Raw genomic sequence first — 22,805 nt, forward strand, 5'->3', positions numbered from 1 at the left:
GTAGTGCCTTGCTAGGCCGGATGCGTACTTGCGGGCCGAGGTGGAGCGGAGGAGAAGGGAGAAAAGTAGGCCGGTTAGGCTGCGGGCTGATGAGCTAGAGAGAAAGGGGGGTTTTTATTTAGATTTTTGTTTAAATAAATGCTGAAATGATGTTTGTATTATTAAAATTAGCATCTGAGCTCTGAAAATTTCAAGAAAATTCTAGAGAGTGTAATTAATCATGGAGAACTTCATAAGAAAATTAAATCCAGCCATATCATTTTATTTCCACACTTAGTTTACTTTTAAATTAATTTAAACAACTACATAATTAAAAAAAATATCAACTATTCCTGGAAATTTGTATTTAAGTTAATTACATAATGTAAATCCTTCTCAACTTATCCTTAATTTTCTCATCTTTCCTCCCCGTTGCAACGCACAGGCATTTTTTCTAGTAATAAAATAATGTGAGAAGTGTCCAGCAGCTAATTACCATTTTTTCCCAGTGTCCACGGAAAAGATTCATGATCTTCGGGTGTCTCAACAGCAAAGGCCGTAATCTTTCGGTGTCCAGTAGCAAATTTTGCCTAAAAAATCATAAAAATAGCAAAAAAAATTGAAAAAAAAAGGACGTGACCAACACGGGGGTGTTAATGCGCCAGCCCGCACGGCGTGCGCGCTAGCAAGCGAGCTGGTGCAGGGCTGGCACGTCTGCGCCATTTAGCTTTTCCGATCAAAATAAGGACGCTTGGGCGCTGCCTTTACTAGTTGTGTACTTGTGTTGTGCTCGTGCGGTGTTGCGGCAGGAGGAACTATGGTCAGATTCACACAATCACATTGCTGAATTTTTTTACAATTTGGTCCTGTTGACGAAAAATCCGTGCTTGACGAATGGTGTCAAGTCTGTGTTGGCGCGAACTAAGTTGATGAACACAACGGCCTAAGAGATCTACTTAGCTCCAGTGCAGTTCCCAAGGTTGGTGAGATGCGGACGTACCAGTCAGTTTGGTCCTGCAATTGACAAGATATATAAATAGCAGATTAATGAGCCGATCGGCTGATAAGGCGATGGAGTAGTCCAGCCGATGACGATACCAGCCGATAACGATAGGGTTTTAAGCTATCAGCTATATATTTGATATAGAATCTGACACTTGAGGTAAACAAAGACAATCGACTGATAATAATATGATATAACAATAGTATAATCCAGTAGAAACCAATCAGCTAACAATATGATAGAATAAGCACTGATTCGAAGGTTAAAGCATACATTGAATCCACAAGATTAGATAAACAATGAAACCTTTGTTATCATCGGTTGAATCCAACTTATATGTAATCCTTGTAAACCGATGCAATGTCCAGATAACTCATCAGCTGAAATCCCAATGAAACCCTTATTATAATCAAAGATAGGCTAGACTTTATGATTCTAAGCATGACTGATTAGATCAAACTTAACTGATGCAGCACTAAGTATGAAAAGAAACATAAAGTCTAGAAAATTAAGCCTTTGATTAATTTTCAGAGTGGTGAATACCTTAGCTAATCTAACCTGGTAAAGCGATTTAGCCGATACCGGCATAAACCCTAAAGCGAATCTCAGCCGATACAAGTAAATCGAGTTGCCAAACTAGATTAACTTATATGATAAATAGGCAAGCAAATATGTCTTCCAAACCGGAACAATCCAAGAGGTCAAATGTACTGATGCAGCCTTGAATGACACCAATGTAGATGATATAATTGCCTGAGCCTGCGGAACGTAGGACTTACCCCTTCGCCGGAGATCGAAAGCCGATGTAGCCCCGCGTTAGGTGCCAAGTTCTGTCGGATGATAAAAAGTAGAAAAGTAAAAAGGGTGGCGATGCGCTTAAATTGTACTGATCGTCGAGATAGTTTACAATGACCCCAGGTGTACATATTTATATCCATGGGGAGATACTAGTACTTGTAGGAAAATAAAGAAGCTTTCCTAAAAGATAAAAGGAAAACTTAGAGTATTTATAAGACACTAAACACACTTTCTGAAAGATAAAGGAAACTAAAAAACTATTCCTAATTAATAGATAGCTTGCTATGCCGCATCCTCCTTGAACTCGGTGACTTCTGGATAAGCTTCCTTTAATAGATGAATTTCCTTAACCGAATATAGAAGGAATCCGACTATTGGCGACGTGATAATTCTCATCGGCCGATTCCGGGATTCTGAAGACAATACTGGCTCTAGGTCGATGATGTCTTCGGGGCTTACCAAATTTCACTCTTAATAGGTCCTTTTGAAAAACTTATTTCGCAAATAGACCACTGAAATGGTCTTTTTGGGGGCGCCAGAGTCGTTGGCACCATCATCCAACGAGACGGTGCCAGCCTCTCTGGCGCCGTCCTCCAGCCACCGTGGCAAGTTGGCTGAGGTAGTAGGGGGATCATGCCAATGTGGCTGGCGTCGCCCCCCCCCCCCCCCAAAAATCGTCTCCTCTCCGCTCTAGGAGAGATATGCAACTTTTTTAATTTTGCGTTTTTTTTTTTGATTTTTTTTTCACAAGAACCAACCATGTGACTGATAGATTTTGAACATTCTTGATCTTTTTTTTACATCCTATAAATAAAAAAAGGTTAGGGTTTGTGTTTTTTTTACATTCGGGTGTCATTTTTTAAAACAGGTGTATCTTTCTCATACGGACTCGGAATCAGGCAAATAATATATCCACGTACATCTATAGAAAAAGTTACATTCAATTATCCCCTGCTTTGCTAGGTTTGGAAATATTAGAATCTCCAAATTCCGCTTGCAAGATTGTGTTTTCGAGGTGAGAAGCTTTTCCGTAGAGCTTTGAAAAATTTTACAAGTCACATATTTCGTCCATTTGAGTTTATTTTTTTTATGGTTGGTTCTTGTGTGCTCCTAAGTGTGAAAAAATATCAAAAAAAAAGAAAAATAAAAAAAGTTGCATCTCTCAAGAGAGAAACAAGATTGCAGATTGGAGGGGGGCGCCAGCATGCAAAACCCTAGGGAGACAAGGTTACTGTAAGGTGGACAAGGATTTGTTGTCTCAATGTGTCAAGTTCCACTTTTACCATGGTAATTTAGTAATGGTGACTAGTTAACCTATTGACTGCTGTAAAATATTGTTTAAGTAAATTATGGCTATCATTTCATATTTCATATGGTTATATTTCGAATTAGATTAATTAAGCAATTTCATCTAGTGGTAGAATGCATGTTTAACATGTTGACCAAAGGGTTTTCTCTAAGGTGAGCTAATGTGTTCACATAATATATCCAAAACATATCTATTTGAAAATTCTTAAGGCCACATATTTCGTCCGTTCGAGTTTAAATTTTTCGTGGTTGGTTACTGCGTGATCCTAAGTGTGAAAAAATATCCAAAAAAATAAAACTAAAATAAAAAGGTTGCAACTCCATAGATAGAACAAGATTGGAGACGAGGGGTGGGGGGGGGGGGGTTGCGCCTGCCATGCTGGTGCCCTCCTCCTGCCACGTCGGTTCGCGTGTGCCACGGTAGTGGGGGAACAACGAATCCTAGCGCCGTGTCATTAGACAACGGCGCCAGCCACTCTAGCGTCAAAAAGAATCATTTTTGGGATAAGTTTTTCCAGGGGTATCTAACGTATTGAAAGTAGTAAACTTTCTCAAAACCTGATTGACCCACGTAAGCTACAAATTAAACACCGTCCAATGCATGCGGCAAGTAATATAAACCGTTGGATTATATTCCTGTACTGCCGTACAAACCCAAGATCAAGCAATAAGGCTTCGGGAGCTGGCCTTCAAGAAGCTTCCAGCAGAAAGCACGCGAGCCGGGAAGCTCCACGAGACCAGCACCACTGAACGCGCATAAATAAACTACCAAAGTGATCTCTAAAAAATTTAAATATTGCAAAACAATGGAAAAAAAAAAGCCTAACATCTCAAAACAGTTTATATTATGGTTATGACTATGATACATAATTTTATTCAAAATTAAACCTATAATATTTATGAACAGATGAGTGATAGTAAAAATAGTAAAATTCTACAACAGTAATTTCACAAATTTAGCATAATCATTGTAAACTATTGTTTTGCATGAAAAAATTATTTATTACATATCAAGATAAATTTATCTGTGTTATGCTTTCTTGCCAAATACGTTTTTTGAGCAAGTATCCAAGTATGTAAAAAATAATTTGCTAAAATGAAGAATGGATAGAATATAATAGGAAAATAAAGGGCTCCTACTACAACAATGTAGGTGGCCATTGGTGATTTGCGGAGCTATCGTTTCACTTATTTGCGGAATAAGCGAAACGATATATTTGCAAACGAAAAGGATTTTATGAATAAAAATTTTATATACATGTTTTTAGTGATCTAAAAGCAAAGACTGAAAAATAAACTTCGATGAAAAAACCTTAAAATCAACTCGAAATTTAAGGTCTAAAATTTAAATTTTGACTGATAAGCATAAGCATAAGCGAAAAGATGAGCCTATTTAGTGGCAAAGCGGTAGCTAAGGCGCAAACAAAAAATAGAAGGTTATGGTTGAGTAAATAATTAGAGAAAAACTGTGACAGAGAAGATGAATATGAACCCTAACCATATCTGTTACACTAACTGAAACATTTAATCATTATGTATGAATTATTTAAAAAGTTATAAATAAAATGTCAATGTATGTTTCAAAACCACGAATTGCAAACACATTTTGTATAGAGGGGGTTAAACTCGTGCAAATGCGCGACTATATATTGCTAGTATTTGTGAAATAAGTTTTAAAAAGGATCAAATTGAAAAAAGTCAGGTACCTATAGAGGTTATAACAGCAATCGACACCTTCTTTCGTTAATCAGGTACCTATGTGATGCGAACACACTCGCGAGGAGTGGCCCGATCTTCACGGCAGTAGGTTCAAGACAAAAGAGCGCTGGCGTAAACCGAACACAAGAGGGTAACTAGCTGCGAGCAGCAAGAGGATAACTATCTTTATACTTGCCAAGGTCGGATGCGACCAAGTGGTGAGGGTGAGAACAATCCGAAGCCTCCTGGACTCCGATCCGTCACACCGAGCAGTCAGAGAACCACGATAGGGAATAACTAGCTTTATACCTACCAAGGTTGGATGCGACGAAGTGGTGAGGGTAAGAACGATCCGAAGCCTCCTGGACTTCAACCCGTCAAACCGAGCAATCACAGAACCACAATCCGGGACTAATCCACACAATACGGTGCAGCCGAACTGGAAGATGTAGAGCACAGACTAGGGAGCACCAGAGGAGCCTTCTCACAAGTCCAAAAGAACTCACAAGAACAAAGGGGTAAGACACTTATGCAGTCTTCAGCAATCTCTCATACATGAGGTTTACAATTGAAATAAAGTTATCTAATGGATAGAGTAGAGAGGTATTTATACTAGGAACATCCCTCCTAGCTGAGGTGTGAACATAAGAAGCCATGTTCTGGTGGTCAAGGTTTAACATAAATGAGAATACAAAGAGTTTTCTCGGGTCCGCTTCTCTCTTGTTTGTTGCTGAAGAAGTACTTGTGAAACTGCTTTTCTAGATCGGCCTAGCACTTGATAGAATTATATGGTAATGAAGAAAACTAAGTAAATGTCGATCCAGACAAAGACAAAGGAAAAAGACTAACTCTTAGGGCTTCTACAGCCGATGCTTCACCGCACTGTGCTAGGAACCGGCTGATGTGCTCGTATGTAGAAACAATATCCTGCCCTAAGAACTTTAAGAAATCTGGGATCTTATATCAGTTGGGCAATGGCATCTTATCAAAATATTCTGGATATGGGTTCTGATACATGATACCGCTGTCTTTTGGCTTGATGCCAAATTGTTCTCTCACCATATTTGCAATCATGCCAGCCAAGGGCTGTTGTTGGATGACCCCTTGGACTTGCTCAAACTGATTGCCTATCGGCTGAAGTGGATTCTGAATGAATGGTGAAGCAAACTGCCGATGTGGTGGTGGAGTTTGAAATTGGTTGAACCCTGGAGCTTGCTAAAATGAAAATGTTCTTGGCTCCTGGATGCAGTATTGTGGCCTGATTGTATGAGAACCAATCGGCTGCCCTGAAGGCTGCTGAGTGTGAGGCTGAGGAATGACTGGTGGTCGTCTTGCAATCGGCTCGGTAGCCGATGGTTGTGTACTTCCAGGTATTACACTCTTAAGTATTTCAGCCAGCTTTTCGGGTATCATCGTGTTTGAACCAAAAACCCCTGATGTCGGTGGCTGCTTCGATCTTGAAACCATCACATTATTGTCTTGAAAACGGCCACCTCCAATGCTAGTCTTGAGTTCTCTATAGTTAGGAAATTCTCCACCCGGCAAGTAAACTGACCCTCTCTCCTCGTGCTCAGCAATGGATCCATCAACCACTGACTTGATCAAATTAGCAAGTGTATTGACCAAGACCCTAGACTGGTTGATCAATGCGTGGTTCACAGCTGAATCAACATGATCTTGAATCGCCAGTTGATTGAATTTGGTGAGAACCTTTTGCATCTCCTCATCTTGTTCAACCTTGATGTCTTTCGTACAAGATCCTTCCCCTTCTCCGCATGACGTTCGAAACTTTGTCTTCTGAACGACTATTCCTTGTTGCGCTATGGAGAAGGTCTTGAGACATGCTTCTTGCAGCTGCTGCACCATGTTCCCTATCTCTGCCCATTGTTCATCATTCAAACTTTCCATCGTGGCAGGGATAAGATTGTCCTGACTAATCTCTGTCTGGGACGGTGGAGGCGTCATGATTGTTCAATGAAACTCGGTCCCACTAGGCGTGCCAAAAGGCATGTCGATGAAGAACACACGCACGGCCTGGGAGATCTGCTTAGTTCCAGTGTAGGTCCAAGGCTTACCTCGAGTGCTAAGGGCATGCCAACTGACTTGATCCTACAATCAGCAAGGAAACAAAAGAGGAGGTTAGTCAGCCGATCGGCCGACAGCGTATCGTTGGTGGTCCCCAGCCGATTGGGCCGACTATGGATTGGGTAGATTAAAGAATATAAAAGCTATAAACATGCCCTATCGGCTAAAGCACTATCCATGTGAATTAAACGTATGAAATCAAGACAATACTAGCAAATGGAGCCGATAAAATAAAGGTAAAGCAGAAAGATAACGTGCCAGCGAATGCTCTGGCACATACCTATACAGCCAGGTCAAGCTATAACTAGGCGTCGAGACTAAGCCGATGGTCAAATCAATGGCCTTAGCCGATTCGACATAGCCCTTGGTGCCAGGTTATAGCAGGGCTTGCCTGTATAGGTAGCAGATACACATGCAACGATTTAAGAAACAAGCATATCAGATAAGATCGGCTGAAACCCCGATACTACCCCTAGAACTGACCAAAAACAGGCTATACCCCTATGGTTCTAATCACGACTTAGCAGATCAAACCTAACTGATGTAGCACTAAGTATGAAAAGAAACACAAGATATAGACAATCAAGCTGTCGGTCAGTAGTCAGGGTTGTAGATACCCTGGCTAATCTAATATGGTAGGACGATTTAGCCGATACCAGCATCAACCCTAAAGCGAATATCAGCCGATACGGGTAAATTGGGCTACCAAGCTAGATTAGACAGGATATAAGATAAAACCAAGCAAGCATGTAAACCAAACCAGTGTGATCCAAGAGATCTAGTGTAATGATGCAGCCTTGAACAACGCCGATGTAGTCGACATGATTGCTTGGGCCGGCGGAACGTAGGACTTACCTCTTCGCCGGAGATCGAAGCCAATGCAGCCCCGCGTCAGGTGCCAAGTTCTGCCGGAACGTAAAACGAAAGTAAAAGTAAAAGGGTGACGATGCACCGAAGTTGTATTGGACTGTCTCCCCTATTACAGTGCTAGGGGGTTAACATTTATACCCTGGGTACAAGAAAAGTCCATTATGGACACGACCCAAAACCTTCCAAATTCTAGATACAAACAAGACCGGCCATTTACGACGGTTTCTTACCAAAACTAATCAAACCGACGTAACTAACCTATTTAACCTATTTAATAGATACAATTGCCTTCAAATGAGCTCTATCTCTATTTGGTAATGACGGTTATTCCAAATTGGGCCTACCCGAGCCCGAGTCGCACTGTGCTGGCTGGCCCAATCATCGGCCGACTCAGTCAGTCCTGGTCGTTGGCCTTTGTTCTCAGCCGATATGGTTCCTGGCCAATGCATAGTTCAATTCGGATCCCAGCATACTTCGACATCAAATCTATCCTGATTTCCTTCTTTCTTCCTGAGTTCTGCTGCCAGATTACACCGTTAACAGATACTCCCTCCGGGCTGATAATACTTGTCGTTTTAGACAAGGGTGAGGTCAAACTTTAGAATCTTTGATTATGAATCATTTTTTAAATATTTGTCTTTCAAATATGGTGACTACATGTATAGATTACTCTTAAAAAATACTTTAATAAAATCATATATTTGTTAACACTTTTATACATATTATAATATAAAATAATGGTCAAAGTTGTTTTTAAAAGACCGTGTACTTTTCCAAAACGACAAGTATTATTAACCCGGAGGGAGTATATATACATGTATTCTATAACATTGATATATATATATATATATATATATATATATATATATATATATATATATATATGTATTGTGAGATTATCTTGTTTACAAATGAAAAAGGTTTGACACAGATAGCTATCATAAATTAATTAAAGAAGAGAGTTACCCGTGCCATTAGAGTATTAGACTCTGCCGACAGTCCATGAAGGGGTCACCAGGTAACCATCACTTGGTACCCACAGGTCACAGGAAAGTTGGACAAATGTGTGCCCACCCTGCTGCCAACATGCTTCTTGTTTAAATTCACTTGCAATTATGGCCCAGAAATCATCAACTGATTCCCATATCTTCTCCTTTATGACCTAGCTAGCTTGAAAAAAAAAATCTCCAAAGTAAACTCCACCCAAGTTTCCATCAATCAATCAATGAGATTTAATTTATGCACCATTATTTCTTTTTGTACAACCCAAATTGCACCACTGAATTAAACAAGAACCACATAAATTTCCCTCATCTCATTAGTGCTAACATAAGATACTAGTTTAATCTTAGATATTTTGTTCCTTCATATCCAAATCCATCCACACAAGGGGCAGCTTTGCCTCATGTCCAAATCACGTCTCCATCTTCTTCTATCTCATCCATCTATAAGGATGGCTCGTATCATCCTCACTCTCTCTGCACACTGCTTCTCGCTCCCGCTCTGAACTTAACGCTGCAAAAAAAATCTTGGAGTGTATAACTGTGTAAGCTTTGCTCAATGGCGGAGGAGAACAAGTCCGGCTCCGGCGACCTGATGGCGAGCGGCAAGGTGGTCGCGGAGGCGACCATGTCGGTGTTCCAGCAGAAGAGCGTGGAGGGCGTCGACAAGAAGGAGGTCGCCGGCGCCGCCGCGGACCTGCTGCACTCGGCGTCCACCTACGGCAAGCTCGACGACAAGCCGGTCGGGCAGTACATCGACAAGGCGGAGGGGTACCTCAAGGACTTCAGCTCCGGCAGTGGCGGCGCCGCACCGCCACCGCCGGCAGCCGGAGACGCCGCAGCGCCGAAGCCAGCGGCGGAGGAGCCGCCCAAGGAGCCTGCGCCGGCTGAGAAGGAGGAAGGCAAGCCACCGTCGTCGTCGGAAGGGTTCGGTCTCGACGACGTCATGAAGGGGGCCGAGTCGCTGATGGAGAAGAAGGGCGGCGGGGAGGAGAGCGCCGGCAGCGGCGGCGCCGCCGGTGGGCTGTTCAAGATGGCGCAGGGTTTCATGAAGTAGGAGAGCTCTTTGGCTGGATATATAGCTGCATGCATGCTTGTCTCTGGATTGTGGCTCTGCTTTAATTTGCTTGTTAATTAACTGATGATCTGTATGATGTTTTGTAAATGTCTCTCAGCTCTGTTGTTAATTTTGTGTGGTGAATAATAAGAAGACAGCTACTTTGTGTGTATAAAGCCTGTTTTTCTCCGTGAATAAACTAATTCTAATCTACTAATTAATTCATTCACTACTTAATATTCTTATGATAGTTCAAGACTTATGGGGAGACGAGATGGATAAATTATGTGGCTATGTTTTTGTTTGGGCTGTTGCCAATGTCAAACTTGTCAAACATATCGGTATACTAGAGATTTAGTAGTACCTCAAAATAGAGAAAAAAAATTGTTATGGTACATCCAAAATTTACAATCTTTAATAATGGACTAGAATTGAAACCTCCAATAAAATACTAATTTTTTTCTCCCAAAAAGTCGATAGCTTCGAGCTTCAATCCCTCTACTATTTATACCCACAACGTGGCTGCCCCTAGCCACGAATCCAACTAGAACTAGGACTCCTAATCACATAGGAAACCTACCAAACCAGGGAAACAACATCCCCATACAATTCCACGTTCCAATCTTTTCAAACTTGGACTCCAATCCAAATTTGACTACTCTTTCCATACGCACACAACACAACATGTATGTCATATGGAAACCTTCACCTCCACGTGCATTGTTCTCTAATCCGAGCATCATGTGTGACATCCTAGCCTAGGGTTTAATATGATTAATAGAATACCCATAACAATAAGTTACGACTTCTTTTTCAGAAGCCAATCACCAAAGAACTTTGAGGTTAAGCGTGCTTGGCGCAATTTTGGGATGTGTGACCGCTTAATAGGATTAATAGAATACCCATACTAACAAGTTGAAAATTTTTCCCGGGTGCGCACGAGTAAAGACAAAGTGGGTGACCGCTTAATAGGATTAATAGAACACTCATACCAACAGGCTGAAAATTCTTCCCGGGTGCGCATGAGTGAGGACAAAGTATGTGAGGGCAGTCTATATCCTAGAAAAACTATCAGATGTAAGTGGGCCTGGCCTGGGAGAGGTTCTACGAAAACAACGCGAAACTTTTTCCCTGGTGCGCACGAGTGAGGACAAAGTGTGTGAGGGCAGTCTATATCCTGGAAAAGCTATCAGATGTAAGTGGGCCCGGCCTGGGAGACATTCTACGAAAACAACGCGAAACTGATGTGAGAAATTCTACGAAAACAACACGAAACTGACTCACATCAGGAGTTTGCCGGTCTGACCATTGGGCTACCCGGTCAAGCACTAACACCACCGGTTTGACTGGCCACTAGAGCCGACAACCGAAAACACATCACACTGCATTTTCACCAAACAATTGTTCATCACCAGGATTAATCATCACATGATTTTATATTGGCCTCTCCATCACTCATATAGATTCATTAGCATCTATATGAATTTGGAGATATATACAAAGGACATAATGGATCCATGCAAGAAATTATTCCAAATCCAAAACATGTTTGTTGTCGAAACGACAACCGCATACGTCGAAAGACGTGGTTACTCAACAGTGGTTGGAAAAACGAAGTGTATTAAATTTTGAATTTCCCTTGGGATCTTCCCCCGTTACATGGCCCTAGGGGGCTATTTATATCCCCATTACAGGTTCTTACTACTAGGGTTTAGGTTATACAGGGGAATTTACATGATTACCCTTATGAAAGGGACATTTACAGGGGTACATGATGATATAGGGGCTCATGGGCCCTTGATGGGCCGTCTGGCGATCGCCGGCCCTATTGCCCCTAGGCTTGATGGGCCGGAAAGGCTTCTTTGGCCCTCGCGGGGGCAAACTTGCCAAGGCGAAGTCATCTTCCTTCGGCAGATAGTCTTCGCCTTGCACCCTTGGCCTGAGACACCTCTGGCCTGGCAAGGCACTTCGCACGACTCTTCGCCTCACGCCGTTCTTGCTCCATAGCCTTCGCCATGGGTTTCGGCAGATTTGGTCGAAGGGCCTCATGCCATCCGCCAACAAGCCCCTCACGGGCAAGGGTGAGATTGGAGCTTCGGCCGAGACCGTGCAAACCATGTGGTATGGTATGCGGCGCCCCCTTTCGACCGATTCTCCTGCCGAAACCTACACTATTCCTGCGAATGAAGTTTGTTATTTGTGCGGCTGGTATTATTTTGCCGCTCTTCGCCTCCTGCGTTTGGTTGCATATTCATATATATATATATATATATATATATATATATATATATATATATATATATATATATATATATATATATATATATATATATATAGGACACTCATATGGGGCACCATGGTGCCCGGGCACCATGGTGCCCGGGCACCATGGTTTCAAATGCACAAAATCACTCAAATTTTTCAAAATTTTCAAATTGTGAGTATATACCTAGTTATAAGAATTCGATTCATACCTATACCTATCAACAAAACAACTCAAATTTAACTTTATTTCACAATCCATGATTACATACCTAACTAATTATATGTATGGATGCTATATACCTAGAATCAAAATCTAACAAAAACAAGTTCAAATTCAGTTCAAACTTGCTTTCAACTAGTTAGTAATGTAGTTAATATTAATACCTAAATAATTGAAAAAGTTTCATGCTCATTTGAATTGGGTATATACTCAATTTCAACAATGGTGCCCGGGCACCATGGAGCACCAAACAAATTTACTATATATATATATGTATATATATATATATATATATATTATATATATTTTTTTATATATATATTTTCTTTTCCTGGGCCGAAAGGAACAGTATTGGGCTTTCCCTTCGTGGGCTTTTACTGCGCCGCTTGGACGGTGGGAAGTTACCGTTTCGCCTACCCTTGCGACACGTGGCGCTTTATTACTGGTGGGTAGGCGAACGGTCGCCCGAGTGAGCTATATATTCCCACCGACCTTTCCTTTTCACCGCCACACTTGCCATTTTACCGCGTGCGCTCTCTTCCTCCGTTTCTTTCTTCCACAGCATCTCTCGACCCCTCAAGTGTTTCGCCCATTCTCTTTCTTCGCCACCGCAAACGCACCGTTCACCATGGCCCCTCGCAAGCCAAACCGTGCTTCGGCTAAAGGGCCGGATCCCGGCCGAGTCGATGACGACAGCACCGCCTTTCTGGGGGTCTCTCTTGTGGACGACGTCGAGCTGGCGAAGCTGGTCCGCTCTGGGGCGTTGGTTGAGGGGCAGGCTTTCGCCCCAGGGAAAGCCGTGGTGCCGAAACCTATCGACAATCGGACGGTGGTATTCGCCGTCTTTTTTGAGGCTGGGCTACGGTTCCCCTGCAACGTGTTGTTGCCGGAGATCCTTCGCCTCTTCCAGGTGGAACTTCCACAGCTGAGCCCATCGGCGCTTGTTTGGGTCGCTATCTTCGACTGGGCGCGCCGGACTTCCGGGTTTGAGCCTAACGCCGAGCTCTTCGGCGCCATATTTTTCGCCACCGTGAACTCGAAAACGGTGATTACCCCGGCTCGAACGAAGAAGACAGTGTTCGGGAGTGTGAATTCAACGTTCGTCCCGAGCGGTTCGATCTTTGGCCAGTGAACGCTGTCATGTCGAAGTGGGACCGCCATTGGATAGCCAGGTGCTTCTATCATTCCATCCCCTTCGAGGCTAGTTCTGACGCGGCGAAAGCCCTCCGGTGCCGGCGTAGGGCGATCGCACCGAACTGGAAACCCAAGATCGCCGTGGACGGCACTATGGAGGCTCGGTTCGTTCTGCTGCGCAAGGTTTGCTCCCGCCTTAGCTGCCGTGACTTGGTGGAGGAATTCTGTATGCTTCGCATCTTTCCCCTCTCCCAGTCATGGCAAGTCACGGTTGATCAAGGCGAAGAGGTCGACGGTTTGCCGAACCTGATACTTCCTGAGGGGGCGAACAGTAAGACTGTTCTTTTGCTATATACTACTGTGCTTTGTTATTTCGCCTTATCTGACTTTTGACATAGCCTCACACTCTAATTTTGCAGTGTTGATCCTTGACCAGGTTGAAACCGAAGCCCGCAGGATGATCGGCGATGTGTCAATCGTTGAGTATAGCCAGCTGCTAACACGACAAGCGGCTGGGCGGGCGAACCGGGTTTACAACGGCGAATTGCCTCCTCGAGCAAACCCCCACAAAGCCGACGATGATGCAGGGCCTTCACGGAAGCGAATGCGCGGACAAGTGAAGCTTGCCCCCAGGAAACGAAGGGCTCCTGCTTCGTCGGACTCCGATGCCGACGACGAGGACGATGCCGAAGAACGCGACGGCGAGGGGGAAGCAGAGGAGGAGGAGGAGGCCGTGGCCGATAAGGCCGCGAACGAGGCGGTCGGAGACCGCGTCGACACCCTCGGCTACACTCCTACCCCAAGTCCAGGTCCCAACGAGACCGGGGTGGAGTCGAACAGCTCCCCCCTTCGACGGAAGGATTTGGAAGGGGCGAAGGCCCTAGTTGCGTTCTCCTCAGGCAAGGCAGCGAAGGGAGGTCCGGTGCAGAAGATCTCTAAAAAGGAAAGACTCGTCGACATCGCCCGCGTTTTCAGCGACGACGAATCTTCTGACGGGACTCCAACTTCGCCCGCTGGCCGCAGTTTAGACCTTTCGACTGCTCCCCTCGCTCCGCTCAGCGTTGCTGGGGCAGGCGGTAATGCCGCCGCCGGGGCTTCAGCCTCCGCCGAACGGATCGTGTCGGCTGCGGCGAGGGTCTTCGGGAGCCCTCTGCGTGAGCCAGCTATTTCGCCGCTAGTCAAGGCGAAGGGGAAGTGTGCGGCCGCCGAAGCATCTGTCTCTGAGTATTCCCTTGCGGCGCCCCACTTCGCCCCTGGTGATTTCGAGACTCGGGCGAACCTTGTTCCCTTTGTGGAGGGAGTGAGCAACCTTGTCTTGCCCGTCGGCACCCCGAGCTTGTTCACCGAACTTAATGAGTTCGACGAGGGGTGTTCCGCCATTAAAAGCCTAGCGGTTCGGGTACGCCTTTTCTTCCTTCTTCGTTTTCCTCTTCGTCCCCCCTTTTTTTTACGTCTGACAATTAACCTTTTGTTCTTTTGGCCCGCTCCTATCTTTCATCTAGATTCTTGCGGCTCACTGTTTGACGGAGCGAACCGTACGGGCCCGTTTTGACGGTTTTAAGAGCCGTCTTTGGGCCAAGGACGACGAAATAAGCCGCAAGAACCTGGAGGTGGAGGCCCTGACCAACACCCTCAAGGAAACGAAGACCGAGGTCAAACGCCTTCAGTCTGAGCTGGATAAGGGGAAAGAGGCCAGGGCTGAGGTTGATCGCCTCAAGGCCGAACTGGAGAAGGAGAAGGCCCATTCGACAGTGTTGATTGACTACTACAACCTTACTGAGCCGAAGATGGAGGCTCTTCGCCTGAAGGCTAGTACGGCCGAAGCGAGCGCCGCGGAGGAGTCGCAGCGGTTTTCACAGGAGATGGCGAAGACCACCGAATCCGCGAGAACTGCTTGTCAAACGCTCCGCCTCGCCCTTACCGACATGGGCGCGAAAGTGCGAGGGGTTCCTGCCGAGGATGCATCAGCCTTCGACTTCTCCGAGTGGACCCAGCAGGCTGGCGGATCGGTTTCGGACTGCGCCATCGCGTACGGCGATTGCTGTGCGCGTGTATCAGCGGCCTTCACCTTAGGCCTTTTGCAACATTTTGGCTACGAGCACGTCGCCGAGTTCCCTACCTATGCGAAGGGGGACTGGGAGATTAGTGCGCAGAACATTTCGCCCGCTCTTCACGCGTGGCGAAAACAGTTTTGGCAGAAGGACGGCCGGTCCGCTGCCAAGGCGCGCCTTCTGGAGCAACTAGCGAAGGCGGAGGCGGCAGACCGGCGCGAAGGAGAGGACGCAGCGGGCGAAGAGGGTGGAGGCAATGCCCAGGATCACCCAGAGGTGTGAGGCCCTCCGCCCTTTCCTTAGATTTTTGTAGTTTTCCTCCATCTTTTGCATTTGCCTGGAGAGGCGAATGATGTACATTCGGCAGGCTGCCGCCAAACCTTAAAAGAGGCTTTTCTGTATATTTGGAATATATGACACCATCCTAATTACTTTTTGATGATCGAAGTCTTTGGCGTATTATTATCTTGCCCATTTCGCTTTATGCCACACCTTCCCTTTCCTTCGCCTATTCTTACTATGTAAACTGTGTTTTGCCTTTTCTGCACTGTCTAACAGGGGGTTCGCCGAAAGTCGTGCATTCAGCCCCCTTCCGGGAGCTGGCAAAGTCGAAACGAGAAATTTGTGGCATTGAAGGGTCTGCCGAAGGTGCGATGTCCATTTCGGCCTGTTTATCGCGAAATGGAGATAAACGGTCGCAGCTACAAGGTTTTCAAGGTTGCCAACTGGCTGCGGGCGCACCCCGGGCGAACCTTAGAAGATTACGATCTTGTTCATTCAAGACGTTTGGAGGATATGGCTCGCTTTTGGCGAAACCATCAGAAGACTAAACGTCAGGAAATGATCTTTCAGCGTCGTTATAGTTTAGTCTGTGTTTCGCCGCCTACTACTCTTAAGGTTGTGTATGATATTAGTAGTGAAGACGAACCTAGTTCGCCTGTCCATTCCTTAGGGAGGGATAGTGATTATGGGGGCGAAGATGTAATTTACTTGTAAGGTGAATTGTATCGTGTTGTAAACCTTCTATTCTTCGATTATTTTTTCGAAGTTAATAAAGATGTGTTTTATTTCCTTTTCGCTATTCTTTCGCATCGTCACATTCCGTGCTTTTGTTAGGTCGGAACATGTCGGCCCCTTTGCGTATATTAGCGAAATAGGTGTACTGATTTTTCAGCTTTTCGTCGTTCATTTTCGATCTATAGCATTCTGTGTTGAAAGAAACGCTTTTGCTTTTATGTCGATCGAACGTAACGCCGTTCGGCTAGTTAGGACACAGAGGTTTTATACTGGTTTGGGCCTCCATGGTGGATAATAGCCCTACATCCAGTTTTTTTTTTCTTTTTGCACTCTTTCTTCTTTTTTTTTCTTGCCGAAAGGCTTTCATAGTGCCAAAGGGCTTACATAGTGCCGAAGGGCTTACATGACAGTATGTACATTTTTACAAGTTGGCGATTTGGGTGCCACCCATTCTAGACATAGAAGCGCTTGAGAGAGGTGGCGTTCCAGGAATGGTCGAACTCCTCGCCTTTGAGTGTCGTTAGGCAAAAAGATCCCGTCCTAGACTTGTGTTTGATGAGGTATGGTCCTTCCCACTTTGATTCAAGCATGCCAACCGCTACTGGGTTCGCCTTCTTCCTTAGGACGAGATGACCAGGCATCAGCTCCATGGGTCGAACTTTTTTGTTGTAAGTTGCCGAAGTGCTTGTGGCATACTTGTGCATGTGCTCCAGCGCTTCGACTCTTACTCCTTCCAAGAGTTTGAGCGATACTTCGCGTCCCTCTTCGCCCCCAGAGAACATCACCCTTGGTGAGTTAGCCCCTAGCTCTGCTGGGGTCATTGCCTCATCGCCATAAAGAAGCATAAACGGGCTAAACTTGGTTGGTCTTGTGGGGGTCGTTCGAAGGGCCCAGAGAACCGATAGCAATTCCTCTGGCCATTTGCCTTTCGCTGCCCCCTCGAGTCTTTTCTTTAGTGCTTCTAGGATCTTGCCATTTGTACGTTCGGCCGCCCCATTTGACTGCGGGTGTGCGACCGACGCGAACCTGATTTCCAGGTTAAGCCCTTCGCACATTTCTCTGGACTTATCAGAGTCAAACTGCTTGCCGTTGTCAGTAATGAATTCTTTTGGCACTCTGAAACGACAAACAATGTTCTTCCATACAAACTTCTGTACTATTGCCGAAGTTATTGCCCCAAGGGGTTCGGCCTCAATCCATCGAGAGAAATATTCCATAGCTACAATTGCGAATTTATACCCGTTTCGCGCCACCGGGAACGGCTCAATGATATCCAGTCCCCATCTGGCGAAGGGCCATATTGGCGCAATGGGCTGCAGATCATATTGGGGCGCGGCTTGGCTTCGGCCATGATGCTGGCAACTTTCGCACTTCTTGATTTGCTTAACACAGACTTTCAACACAGTGGGCCAATAAACTCCTTGTCTAAATACTTTGGAGGCCACTGTTCTTGTAGCCTGGTGCGCGCCACATAGCCCCTGGTGTATCTCATTTGCCATTTCTTCGCCTTCGGCAAAAGAGATGCAACGAAATAAGGGTTGAAGTACCCCAGAGCAGTAAAGCTGACCCGAGACCATCTTATACTTCATGGCTCTGAGTTGCAAACGCTTCGCTTCTGCTTCGTCTACCGGAAGCCAGCTAGTTTCAAGGTGTTTCGCAAATGGAGTTCGCCAGTCACACGGGTCTTCGCCCAGTTTCTCCTGGTCGATTGCCATGACTTCCGAGCTGTCCATGGGCACACTTGGAGCATGTAGGACTTCGAAAAAGATGCCAGGCGAATGTGGGCCACCACAAGCAGCAGATTTCGTCAAGGCGTCTGCTTCCTCGTTCTGGTCTCTAGGCAAGTGTTCGACCGTTATGCCGGTGAAACATTTTTCCATGGACCGAACAGCCTCTAGATACCTCTTCATCCCCTTTTCTTTTGCCTCGAAGGATTTGTCAACATGGCCTGCTACCAACTTGGAGTCAGTTCGAATTAGCAAGCGCCGGACTCCCAGTGCTTTCGCCTTTCTTAGGCCCAAGAGAACGGCTTCGTATTCTGCTGCATTGTTGGTTGTGTCGAACTGCAGTCTTGCTGCGTACCGAATCGGCACACCATTCGGCGAGAATAGGACTGCCGCAATGCCTGGTCCCTTGTGCGACCACGAGCCGTCAGAGCACATAACCCAGAATTGTTCGGCGGGCTCGGGGTCGGGGGCAAGTACCGGTGTCCATTCAGCTACGAAGTCGGCTAGCACTTGAGACTTGATAGCAGAGCGTGCAACAAAATGTAAGTCGAACGGGGATAGTTCTGCCGCCCACTTGCTGAGCCGGCCAGTGACTTCCTTGCCTCGGAGTATTTCGCCCAAGGGGTACTGTGATGGCACTATGACTTTGTGGGCCTGGAAGTAGTGCTTAAGCTTGCGCGAAGCCATCACTAGGGCGTAAGCGAGCTTTTCCATTTCAATGTACCTTGTCTTCGCTCCTTGCAGTGCTTCGGAGACGAAGTAGACCGGTTTTTGTCCAAACTTTGTTTCTTGGACGAGGGCAGCACTGACTGCCACCGGCGAAGCTGCTAAGTATAATAGCAGTTCGCTTCCTGGGGGTGGGCTTATCAGAGCTGGCGGGCTTTGCAAGTATTGCTTTAGCTCGTCGAATGCTGCTTGGCACTCTGGTGTCCAATTAAACTTTCCTGCGCCCCGGAGGGTCTTGAAGAAGGGCAAACCTCTTTCGGCTGCCTTTGAGAGGAATCGTCTGAGTGCCGCAATTCGGCCTGCAAGCTTTTGTACTTCATGTACGCTTCTCCGCCGAGAACTTGAACTGCTTCTCCGCCGAAACCGCGGAGCGATGCTGGTGCTGGGGTAAGGGCTTGGGTAGGCAACCCCATTTTGGCATATGCTTCGGCAAAGATAACATCGGCCGAACTCCCTCCGTCGACCAGGATTCGTCGGACTTTGAAACCAGCTATCTCAGCTGAGATTACCAAGGGATCTTGATGCGGGAACATAACTCCTTCTGCGTCTTCCGGCCCAAAAGAAATTAGCTGGTTCAGATATTGCGGCGCCCCTTCACCCGCCGAAGTGATGCTATGGACCATACGGATCTGCATCTTCTTCTGCCATTTCGACAACTGGCTTGGCGGGTCAGCCCTTGTAATCACTTAGATTACCCTTCGCTGTACATCTTGGCGTTGTTCGGCTGGGGGTGTTTGCTCTTGAACTGCTTCGCGGGGTGCTTCGACAGTTGTTCCCTGCTGAGGCCTTGAGTCTTGCGCGTTGCCACATTGCCTAATGTTTCGGCATTGTTCCGTGGTGTGCGAAGAGCGTCCGTGAAAGGCGCAGTAGAGGTCTTTTCGGACCTTCTTGCGGGCTGGCTGCTGATGGTTGCTCACTTGCTGGGCATCGAACTCCTTGCGGAGGGCTTGCACTTCTTCGACCGCCATCACAGCTTTGCCCGCACGGTCTGTTCTGAACTTTCTCCAAGTTATGGGGGCTTGGCCTTGTCTCGGCGGCTGTCCTTGGATCGCCGGCTGAGACTGGCGAACGAAGAGGGGAGGTTGTTCGGCAACTTGAACTTGTGCTTGAGCTTGAGCAGCGGCGACGGAGGCTTTGTCGTACTCAGCTTGTATAGCTTGCCGTCGCTTGGAATCCTCCTCGCCCCTTGCGAACCCGTCAATGATGCGAAGTAGGTGCTCGAGCGTCTGAGGCTCCTTGTTGGCGATTTTTCATGTGAGTTCGCCCTCGAGCAGACCGGCCGAAGCGGCGTTTATAACCGACGCCTCGGTTATGTCTTGAACTTGGCACCGGGCTTGTGAGAAGCGACGCATGTACTCCCTTATCGACTCCCCCTGCCTTTGGCTAATGCCGAGTAGGTGTTGTTGCGTCTTCGGCTCCTCATAGGTGCCTCGAAAGTTAAGGACAAAAACATCGCGCAATTGCTCCCATGAGTAAATGCTATTGGCTGGTAAATTGAAATACCAAGAACGGGCGATGCCGTCTAGAGCGAGATGTATTACCTTCGCTTTGGTATTTTCATCACCATGAGCCACTTCGATCGCTGACTCGTAGATGGAGAGGAACTCCTTCGGGTCAGTTTCGCCTGAATAGCACGGGACGGGTGGGAACTTGAACTGGGCTGGGATTGGACGAGTCTTGATTCCCCCACTCAGCGGTAGCCCCTTTTCGCCTCCCGCCCTGTTTACCGCACCCTGCTGCGGGTACGGTGTGGCGAAGGGCGAAATCGCAGCTTGTACGCGAGGTTGGGCCATGGCATTCGGCTGCCCGGCTCCAACTGGAGGTACTTGCTGAGCCGCCATGGATGGGTCAAAAATTGGCTGTGACCACGTCATGGCAGCTTGGATTGGTGCTTGGTTTGTTCCGAAGCCTGGAGTTGGAGCTTGCTGCCGAACGGTTGGTGCCTGGACAGCGTTGACGAAGTCGAACTGCGGTCCTTGATTCCACAGCGAAACTCCCAGGCCCGGCTGAATCGGTGGCAACCAATTAGGCGCACCTTGACTTGTATTCCCCTCCGGGTGGGCCGATGGGGTTGTACTTGAAATACAGTGGGGTTGGTTGAGTTGCTGAAGAAAAGCTTGGAGTTGCGCCTGCAGAGCCGAAGCCCCTTCCGCCACTATTTTTGGCGCTTGGCCGGGTGGTTGATGGTGTACTTGGGCAGCGACTGCGGCCGATTGCTGCCCGGCGAAGTACATTGGCGCTTGTGCGACTTGAGGCGGATAGGGCTAGGTCGTCACTTGCGGATGGACTTGAGGCGGGACATAACCTGCCGAATACTGAAGGATTGGAGCCGACGTGACCTTGGTCCGCCTTGCCGCCTCGTATGCTTGTTGTTGTTCTTGCATTTGGCGAAGCATGTCTTGGAGCCGTGTCATGTTCTGTCGCATGGCTTCCATGTCGGCTTCGGCTTGTGTCTCAGGGTCAGGGCTGACATGGGCCTGCATAGCGGCGAGCGCAGTCGGGGCTGCCGCCGGCTGCGATGGAGTGGCTTGGGGCACCACTAGTTGGCTTGTCGAAAGGATCTCCGCCCTGGTCTGGAGTGCCCTTGCCACAGCAGCCGCCTTCGCCACGTCGGCCGCGTTCGGCACTTGCACAGAGGCGGCAGGGGCCGAAGGCGTTTGAGATGGCGCAGATGTGGAAGCAGATGGTCCTCCTCCATCTTCGGCCACTGGCGCCGAATGCTCTGCTCCCTCCTCGGCGGCCATGTCCGGTGCGGCGTTGCTTTCCTTCCGCCTTGCAACCTTCTCCTTCACGACCTTCTTCGGTGGCATTCACTCTCAGTGGTTTCGCTCGGAGGTCCCCACGGTCGGCGCCAGCTGTTGTCGAAACGACAACCGCATACGTCGAAAGACGTGGTTACTCAACAGTGGTTAGAAAAACGAAGTGTATTAAATTTTGAATTTCCCTTGGGATCTTCCCCCGTTACATGGTCCTAGGGGGCTATTTATATCCCCATTACAGGTTCTTACTACTAGGGTTTAGGTTATACAGGGGAATTTACATGATTACCCTTATGAAAGGGACATTTACAGGGGTACATGATGATATAGGGGCTCATGGGCCCCTGATGGGCCGTCTGGCGATCGCCGGCCCTATTGCCCCTAGGCTTGATGGGCCGGAAAGGCTTCTTTGGCCCTCGTGGGGGCGAACTTGCCAAGGCGAAGTCGTCTTCCTTCGGCAGATAGTCTTCGCCTTGCACCCTTTGCCTGAGACGCCTCTGGCCTGGCAAGGCACTTCGCACGACTCTTCGCCTCACGCCGTTCTTGCTCCATAGCCTTCGCCATGGGTTTCGGCAGATTTGGTCGAAGGGCCTCATGCCATCCGCCAACAATGTTATAATATGAAACAGAGAAGTACAACACACCGCACCATTATTTTATTATCTCTTGCCAATTTTGTAAGAAAAATATTTTGAAAAGACAAAATGACCCTGCTCATAAGGTATTTTGTACAAGCAGACCCACATGTTGGTCACATAGAGAGCAAGTCGATGGGCCCCGCCTATCAGGAGCTAGCGGCTAGAGTGCATGATGTTGTGGGCATGACCTAGGCAAACTGGTGGCGAGGCAAGGACATAGGATAGCACGCGGATGGTGGTTGTGGGACGAGAAGTTGGATCCTGACGAATCGCCTTGTGAACTAGTTTCTCAAAATCAGTATAGTCTGCAGAGATCAGCTGATCGGTCAGTTCATCATCAAAACTAGACATGAACTTCTCCTACCTCTCAGCATTGGTGTGCAGGTCGTTAGGGACGTAGTGCGCAAGGCGGTTGAACTCATGCAGATACTATGTATCTGTCATGTCTCCTTGATGCAGTGCACGAAAC

At 47.0% G+C, this 22,805-nt stretch overlaps 2 protein-coding genes across 2 annotated transcripts; one reads left to right on the forward strand and one right to left on the reverse strand.

Moving 5' to 3' along the window:
- The first annotated feature begins 8,954 nt into the window (after positions 1–8,954).
- Positions 8,955–9,975, forward strand: LOC4348334 (nodulin-related protein 2). Its single transcript, XM_015757320.3, has one exon. It carries the CDS (start codon positions 9,302–9,304, stop codon positions 9,797–9,799), a length of 498 nt encoding a protein of 165 aa, XP_015612806.1. The 5' UTR covers positions 8,955–9,301; the 3' UTR covers positions 9,800–9,975.
- A 6,963-nt stretch (positions 9,976–16,938) lies between these two features.
- On the reverse strand, positions 16,939–17,541 carry LOC136353523 (uncharacterized). The gene has a single exon (XM_066304526.1). It carries the CDS (start codon positions 17,539–17,541, stop codon positions 16,939–16,941), a length of 603 nt encoding a protein of 200 aa, XP_066160623.1.
- Positions 17,542–22,805: the final 5,264 nt, after the last annotated feature.

Source organism: Oryza sativa, chromosome 10, assembly GCF_034140825.1.
Source record: "Oryza sativa Japonica Group chromosome 10, ASM3414082v1".
NCBI lineage: Eukaryota > Viridiplantae > Streptophyta > Magnoliopsida > Poales > Poaceae > Oryza > Oryza sativa.

Bases quoted from the DNA above. Each gene is read 5' to 3' on its own strand.
- LOC4348334 (XM_015757320.3), top strand. From the start codon at position 9,302: ATGGCGGAGGAGAACAAGTCCGGCTCCGGCGACCTGATGGCGAGCGGC.
- LOC136353523 (XM_066304526.1), bottom strand. From the start codon at position 17,541: ATGTGCGAAGGGCTTAACCTGGAAATCAGGTTCGCGTCGGTCGCACAC.